This window comes from Lucilia cuprina, chromosome 4, assembly GCF_022045245.1.
Source record: "Lucilia cuprina isolate Lc7/37 chromosome 4, ASM2204524v1, whole genome shotgun sequence".
NCBI lineage: Eukaryota > Metazoa > Arthropoda > Insecta > Diptera > Calliphoridae > Lucilia > Lucilia cuprina.
Genome location: NC_060952.1, coordinates 5,681,838 through 5,690,459, shown reverse-complemented (window position 1 = coordinate 5,690,459; position 8,622 = coordinate 5,681,838). Strand labels below are relative to the sequence as shown.

Below are 8,622 nucleotides of genomic sequence, written 5' to 3'. Positions count from 1 at the left end.
TTTCTATACTATTGAATCTAGAATTATGAAATTAAGTACATGGAGTCGGAATTAGGTGAGAACCGGAAAAAGAGAACTTTTTTGTTTTTTAAAAGGTACTTTCTGAATTTTCTATAATATTGAACCTAGATGATATGAAATTAAGTATGTAGAATTTGAATTAGGTGAGAACACATAAAAGGGAATTTTTGGGTACTTTTTCGTTTTTCAAAAGGTACTCCTTCAAATGTTCCATAATATTGAATCTAAAAATATGAAATTAAGCATGTACAGCCCGAAGTATGTTATGTAAAACAAGACACCATGGTGAAGGGTATATAAGATTCGGCACAGCCGAATATAGAATGCTTACTTGTTTATGAATAAATATTGCTTTCAGTTAAATTTAAAAAAAGTTTGAATAATTCTCATTGAGTTTATTCCAACATATGTTGGCGATCTTTATAACTTTTCTCATACACACAAAACGATTTCTTATCAATATTATTAGTCATATACTTCTCAGGATGCAGTGATTTTTTTAGATTGGCGATAATATCAAAACTTAACACAAACAAACAAATATTTACTTTTTTATAACATATGTAGGTTTTTCCTTTTTTATTTATGTTTTAATTTTTAAAAATCACCTGATACATATTGCTCATTATGTATGTTTAAATTTCAATATAAATGACTATATGTCTAAACGAAAGAAATAAACAAAAACTTTCTGAATCATTATAATGTATGTTTTTTTACAACGTCACAATTAATAGGAAAAACCCTGAATATTATTTTTGAGATAATCACATCAAAATTGATGACTTTATGGCAAAATAATAAATAGCTAACAAAAGTATAATTACTACTCAATTTAGTTAAATAAATGAGTATATAAGTTTAATGTTAGTATTTTAACTCTTTCACGTATACGGGACACCAAGTTTCACAAGTTTTTTTTAACATTTTTCTCCAAATAGAGTTCACAGCTACAGTAAAAGGTTTTTTCTTAAGAAAAATAAGTTAGTTTTTAGAATTTAATATCACTACATGCTAAAAAGGGTAATATCCTGCGATATCCTTCGAAAAAACTTTTTACATTTTCCTTCAAAAATTATCAATATACGTCGAAATAAAGTATGTGGATAAGACATATCCATAAAAGTCTAGCGGTTCAGTTTTGTTTTTTTAATAAAAAATTTTAAATAATAAATACATACACACTTGTTTAATTTAAGTAAATAATCTTAATGACTTTGAGTTTGACATGTACTTTAACCAATTTTTATACCCTTCACCTTTGTGAAAAGGATATTAATTTGTATAAAAGTTTAGTATTCCGTTAGTAGTGAAGAAATCCACTACAGACTAATTTCCGAATACTTCAAAAAAACCACCAACCAATCCTGGTACAGTAGACTGGATTGTAGGGTTTCTAGGACACTATGGCCGAAGTTAAATCCAAAAGCAACCAGAATGCTATTAGGATTGGACAGGAAGAGTACAAGGATTTTAGTAGGGGTAATAACCAGACACTGCTCAATTGGAGCCTTTAGGGGTAATGGGGTCGGTAACACACAGGATTTTTGCAGGTTGTGTGAGGACGAAGAGGAACTGGAGACAGTAGAGCATATTTTATGCCACTGTCCCAGATTACAGAGTCTGAGACTGAAATGGCTAGGTAAAAGATTCCACGATGAACTAGGAGATGTAACAGGGTGTAACCTAGGCGACATTATGGGCTTCATTAGGGGAACTTTTTGGATTTTCAGTTAATAGACAATTAAGGATTTCCCTTTCTGTTCTCTCTTTGAAGGGAAAATCTCTCATCTCTCCTTTTTTTCTGTTTTCTTCTGTTTTCTCCTTGTCTTTTATTAAAGGGATTCACAATGGACTATTGGGTCTCCGAGTGGATGTATACATTGATATACAACCCTTTTAAACTAAACTAAACTAAATTTAGTATTCCGTTATAATTTCAATAATATAATTATCCAGCCCTATAAAGTTTATATATATTCCGAGGCCTTATAGACTTTCCGTCTGTGAGTAAGTTTGTTGAAATCACTTTTCTGAAGACCCTATATATCTTTGGAATCAAAATCTGGAACAATTCTGTCAGACATGCTTTCGAAAAGTTTCCTCTTTAAAATTAGCAAAATCGGTGTATATATAATAGAGATATACCTATGAAAATTTCATAAAAAATTTAAATTTGTCATACATTCGGAATAAACAAATAACAATAACCCAGCAATTCAAAAAATTTCAGTACAACTTGTAGTTAAAAAAAAATTGTATTCTTTTCGCTTTTTTGGAAGTCAATAAAAGTCACTTCCACAGAAGGTAAACAAATTCACTTAGTGCTACTTTTAAAGTTTTGATAAATGTTATTCTTTTTTAAGTACTTCGTTTTATTTTTGCTGGGACCAGAGAATATCAAAAGGTAATTTTTGTTATTGTACATGCTTGTTTATAAAAACAAAACAAGGACAAATTGTTACGAATAAAGCTTTATGTTCTTATTGGGTAGAAACGATGAGCCCGGAGTAAGTGAGAACCTATTAAATGGGTCTTTTTAATACTTGTTTTATTCTGTAAAAGATATTTTTGGAATTTTCTATAGTATTAATCCTAGAAACATCAAATTAAGCAAGTAGAGAAAGTGACACCAATAAATGGGGACTTTGTGGTACTTTTTCATTCTTCTTTTTAAGGTTCTTTTTGATTTTTTCATAATATTGAATCTATAAACATAAAATGAATTTTTGAATTTTTCATAATATTGAATCTATAGACATAAAATGAAGCATGTAGAGTCAGCAATAAGTGAGGAAGGAACATTTTGGTACTTCAAAAGATACTTTTTTGAATTTTCTATAATACTGAACCTAAAACAATAAATTAAGCATGTAAAACCTGGTGTAAGTGAGAACCAATTTTTTTCTATTTTTCCCTTTTTCAGGGAAATCAGCCCTTAGCTAATCCAAATCTGTAGAATTTTTCATCCTTATATTTTTAAAACATTTAGGGCGGGTTTCTTACTACTCAGTTAAACTAAGCTTAACTTGCTGTTTGATTAAACTAAGAACAAATTTAGTCGGACTTCAACCGATGATTGTGTTTTTCAGTTATGAAATTAAGTTCAGTTAAATTTGTTAGTATTGCCAACTTTTCACTCAAAAACATAAACAATAAACAGCTGTTTTTTACAAATAATACTTTTGTAAAATAAATTAAATAAACTTTAAAACAATAAAAAATTAAACAAAACCAACCAGGAAATTGTAATTTACTTAAACTATTAAGTTTTTGTTCTTCCGAAATCATTTATTGTTTTTGTTAATTGTGTTTTCTCACTTATAACTCAAGTTTAATTGGCCAATAACTGTTAAACTAAGATAATAAGTAACATTACTGTTTACTAAAAAACACAATACATATATTAAACTAGGTTTAAACAAAGAGCGTAGATTATCTTTATCTAAAACCCGCCCTTAATTATACATGTTTTAAAAATTTCACAGTCTTTGTTTGAAAAATTTTTTTAAAGAGACCAATTGTGGTAATTATCCATTTGATTTATTTGTTATCTAAACGTAGTATTGAATCTTAATAAACTTTAAGACATTAGTTTTAATAACAAACAACATTTTTGGTTTCCCTGGTTATTTTTAACTAAATCAAAAAAAAAATAATAATAATAATAATAATAAAAATAACCGGTAGATACATACATCTTCCAAAGAATCTATTTGCGTTCGTTTTAACAGCAAAAACACATTAAGATTTTTAAGGCAGATTCTGTTATTAGCAGAAAAAATACAAATAAACCAGTCATGGGATTTATTTATTGATGGTACAAAATATGAATATACATACATATGTTATAAAAATAACAATTTTTTGACGAAAAATGATGTTGACTATCGTCTATGAAAAAAGACAAAAGGTCAACTTTGTAAATTTAAAAAAAAAAATCATATTTAAAATTTTAGATTTTTTCAAAAGTTCAAATTATGTTAAATAATTTATTTATTTTCGCGCTGTTTTTTAAAAAGAAACTATATGTTTGGTTATTCTGACTTTTCATAAATCGTAAAAAGTCGAAAAGACGACTTTTTGATTCAACTATGGAACCCTACAAACTACAGGTCTCACTTTTGAAGATAATACGAGTTTCGTCCACTTATTACTTTTGTTCAAAATACGAACCCAATTTTTGGTGATTAGTTATAAAATAAACATTTATTAATTTTTATAATGATATTTCCATCTCTGTAGTTCAAAAATAATACACATTTATAAGCTTTGATTACAAATTTTAGTTCTCATTTCTCTCGTTGCATGATTATAAAAGCCGGTTCAATAAAAATGTAATAACTTGAATGTATATGTATAGGTATACAACAGTGTTGGGGCTTTAAAAGTTCTATAATTTAGTACTAAAATAGTACCCAAACAACTTAAATATTTGTTCAATTCGCAATCGATGTTGTAGCGTTGTATGTGTAGTATGTTAACAGCTCCTACAATAGTCATAAAAATGTTGTTGGTATTTTCTATATAAAAACTCTGTACAACTCCTATGAAAATTTTTCATATGTTTTTCGAAAGTTGTAAACAAGTTTTGTGTTGTTTATTTCAGCGCATAAATATAGATTTCAATCGATTTTGACATAAAAAAACGATAAAGTGGTATCATAGAAATCACAAACAAATAGCTGTTTACTAAAACAAAATAATTAATTTTATGAGTTGCTGCAAAGATCTGTTCATTAACACTGTAACTACAATTTAGAAAATACAATATACAACATAATTGTGAATTGAGCAATTATTAGATATTTATATAACTTTTTAAATGTAAAGAATGCTAAATAAAAAGTGGGTTTCAAATAACATCTAAAACTGTTAAATACCATAATTTGAGACATTTAAAAAAGTACCAACAAGTATTAATTAGTACCGCCATGCTCAACACTATTCAAAAATATAAATAAACAAAAAGTTTAAAATACTATTAAAATGTTCTTAATGATTGACGCTTTCACAAGAGCTGCTGCGGCTGATTATTTGGTCAGCTCTTGATTTTTGTTGAAAAACATCTTCAGTTAATGTTTAAAGTTGCAAACGGGAAGATGTTTACATTTCGCTTTAATTCTTATCGGATTTTTCAATATTTATTGATATTAATTTTTGTGTCAAGTGAGGTGATTGCCGGACAAACGCCTAAAAAATGTGCAGCATTTAATGAATATGTAAGTTTTTTGTTTTAATTATTCTTAAAAATGGGAAAAAATTTCAATATAACAAAAAAAGTACCTAAATGGTTATTAATTTTACAAAGAAAATATGTATACTCTCAATGATTACTTAGGTTAAATTTCAAGAATTTCTGGTTTTCTTAAGAAAATTTATTTGTTTATGTATACTAAATATGATTGTCTCCTCACTTTCTGCAGACACTGTAGTAATTTACCTATATTTTAATATGCGCAAATCTTAAATTCTTTTTTTAACTTTTTATTATTTATTTCTTTTAAAATTGGCACAAATAACAAATAAAAAAGTGTCAAAATCATTGGGATTGCTGTTCCAATAGCTGTATGAGTTATTTGTATCGTTGTACCCGCGGTTACAATGTCTATCCTTATCCTTTTTTGGGCGTCAGCTTTAAACCAAGTGTAACCTTAGATCAGATACTGGAACAGAACTTTGGCAGTTCGAATTATATACCAGTTACACAGCCTAAACCTTATTTTGCTAGTCGTTTTGGTGTTCCTGATGATGCTGGTACTACTGAAGTTGAAATTGTTTTACAAACAAAATCGGATGAAACCAATCAGGAATCGAGCACTTTAAAAAATCCTGTTATAATGGAACAATCAACAACCTTCAAAAATCCTGTTGTTTTGCAACAGGAGTCCACAACTTTAAGAAATCCCGTGGTATTGCAGGAAAATACAGCTGTATTTGAAAATCGTTTAGGTGAAGAGGTAACCGAAACTCAAAAGAAAACCACTGATGATGTCCAAACCACCCAAACAACTTTAGACACAAGCACAACTGAAAAACCCTCATGCTCAGAGATTGGTGTAAAGGTAAATTTAAAAATACTTTTTTAAATTTTTCTTTCAAAAATTTAAAACTGTTTTCTATTGGTTTCTAAATTTTCAGTGCTACACAAATGATGAATGTTGTACCAAACGTTGCCATGGATTTTTACATCAGTGTGTCACATAAATACCAGACAAGATATAAATTTGGTAAAAACATTGTAATCTAAAATCTATATGAATGAATGCTTGAATTCAAATTATTCTTTTTAATAACAATAAATTCTATTTTAATTTTAAGCAATTACTAAAATATAAAGATTTTTAAACAAAAAAAAATAAAAACTTTACTTTCTCACAGAAATAAATTCATCTTTCTATAGAAAATGTCATAATCATTGTTTTTAAGTGCATTTAAATATATACTGTAAATCATTAAGTGAGTACGTAGGATTATCAATTATAAAAGTTATACTACCAAAATAAATATTGTATTACGAAATTTGCAAATATCAACAAAAGCAAAAAAGGTATTAAGCACATAGTACTTTAAAAAGATATTGTTGACAAAAAAAATCATGTGGCGTAATTTTTTCTTAAAAATCTTTAAAAAAAAAACAACTTCAATTAAGTTATTGTTAAGTCACGCACAACTTATTCGCATTTAAGACAATAAATATTTGTTTTTGTCGTTGAAGTGTATATGAAATGATTGTGTAAAAATTGTGTCAACCGAAAAGGAAATCGTTGAAAAGAACATCATATACTTAAGAGTGGAAATTATTTGTTTCTTGACGGTTAAGGGTAAGAGAACAGAAATCTTAACTAAGAAATAACAGTACATATTACTTACATATATAAATTAATTTGTTTATTTATGTTGTCATTTTTAGTTTAGTCCTACTTCAGATCTAGTTCAGTTCTAGTTCAGTTCTAGTTCAGTTCTAGTTCAGTTCTAGTTCAGTTCTAGTTCAGTTCTAGTTCAGTTCTAGTTCAGTTCTAGTTCAGTTCTAGTTCAGTTCTAGTTCAGTTCTAGTTCAGTTCTAGTTCAGTTCTAGTTCAGTTCTAGTTCAGTTCTAGTTCAGTTCTAGTTCAGTTCTAGTTCAGTTCTAGTTTAGTTCTAGTTCAGTTCTAGTTTAGTTCTAGTTCTGTAGCAGTCATAGTTTAGTTTTAAATTTACAAAAAACACACTAGCTATGATCAACTTAAATTTCCCAATTGCTTTCGAAGAGCTGCTGATATTTTATTATATCAACATTGCGTGGATAAAACATTTTTTTTTCATGTAGGTTACCAAATTTTTTTAACATACTTGCATACAAAATTCCTCTAAAACATTTTAAATGAAAACGTTCGCTATTTGTAAACACAAAAAAATTTTAACACTCTGTACCGCAATTAGTGGCACAAACTATTGCCAAAAATGTACATATTGTATATTAGGGTCATAAACTTTACATTAATAAATACAAAAAAATATAAATTCATATAAATTTCATTGAGAATAATATTAGAAATTCAATTTGTTGGTGAAAGTTTTCAGCACACTACTGGCCTGAGTTTAGTTATTACCCTAATGCATATAGATAATGTAATACACATTTAAACAAGATTTTAATAGTTTTTCATGTGTACGAAGTTTAAGTGTATTGCAACACATGTATTAAAAGTGGAAACACATGTACAAATTTACACAGATTCACGCTCATCCTTACAACTGGATTCTTTTCATACTCACACATAAAGTATTTGTATTGTTGCCTCCACATTGTCAACGACATCAGCATCGTTATAGTCATGATTCAGAAGAAGAAAAAAATATGAAGAAGGAAACCTCTAAAGACTTTTAATAATCACATTAGGTTTTGTGGTTGTCAATGTTGTTTTTGTAAGTATTATTATTGCTCTTGCTGTAAATTGTTGTTTTTCCATACTATTGCTGTTGTTGTTTTTGTTTATTTTGTTACACTAAAGGCTTATAAAATATTTTGCTAAAAGTTGAAAACTAATGCACATTCTGAGTTCTATAGTATATGTATGTGAATACAAGACCAATTGGAAATTTTAAAGGCGCGAAATTTTATTAACTTATTTTTTATGAGGTCTGTAGATGACATGTAAGCATTTTGTTCAAATTTATAAATTAGTCACGAAAATTTCCAACTGAGATAGACCATACATAAGTATTAACAGTATAACCTATATAATAAAATTTAGTTAGTAAAATGTACCATATTAAATAAGCATACATATACAGTTTCTTTAAATTCACATACATATATGTATGTACATATACATATATCTAACATGTAATTTTACATAAATGTCATACAGAATGACTTTGGGTGAGTGCTCACAGGAGAAGATACTGTAATTAAATTAACACATAAATTGGCATGCACTCAATATGTGTCAGCATTTTCGTACTTTCAATATAAATATGTATGTATGTACATATTATATATACAAATTTATGAATACACGTATTTACATACATATGTATATGTATGTGTTTGTGCACATAAACATACAAAAGTAAATGTAAGTCAGTAACGGGCTATTCAAATTAGATTTACTCTAA

The 8,622-nt window shown here is 27.8% G+C and overlaps 1 protein-coding gene across 1 annotated transcript; it reads left to right on the top strand.

Moving 5' to 3' along the window:
- The first annotated feature begins 5,052 nt into the window (after positions 1 to 5,052).
- Positions 5,053 to 6,743, top strand: LOC111676058. The gene is made up of 3 exons (XM_023436942.2): positions 5,053 to 5,243; positions 5,556 to 6,086; positions 6,163 to 6,743. Exons 1-3 carry the CDS (start codon positions 5,100 to 5,102, stop codon positions 6,226 to 6,228), a joined length of 741 nt encoding a protein of 246 aa, XP_023292710.2. The 5' UTR covers positions 5,053 to 5,099; the 3' UTR covers positions 6,229 to 6,743.
- The last annotated feature ends 1,879 nt before the right edge of the window (positions 6,744 to 8,622 follow it).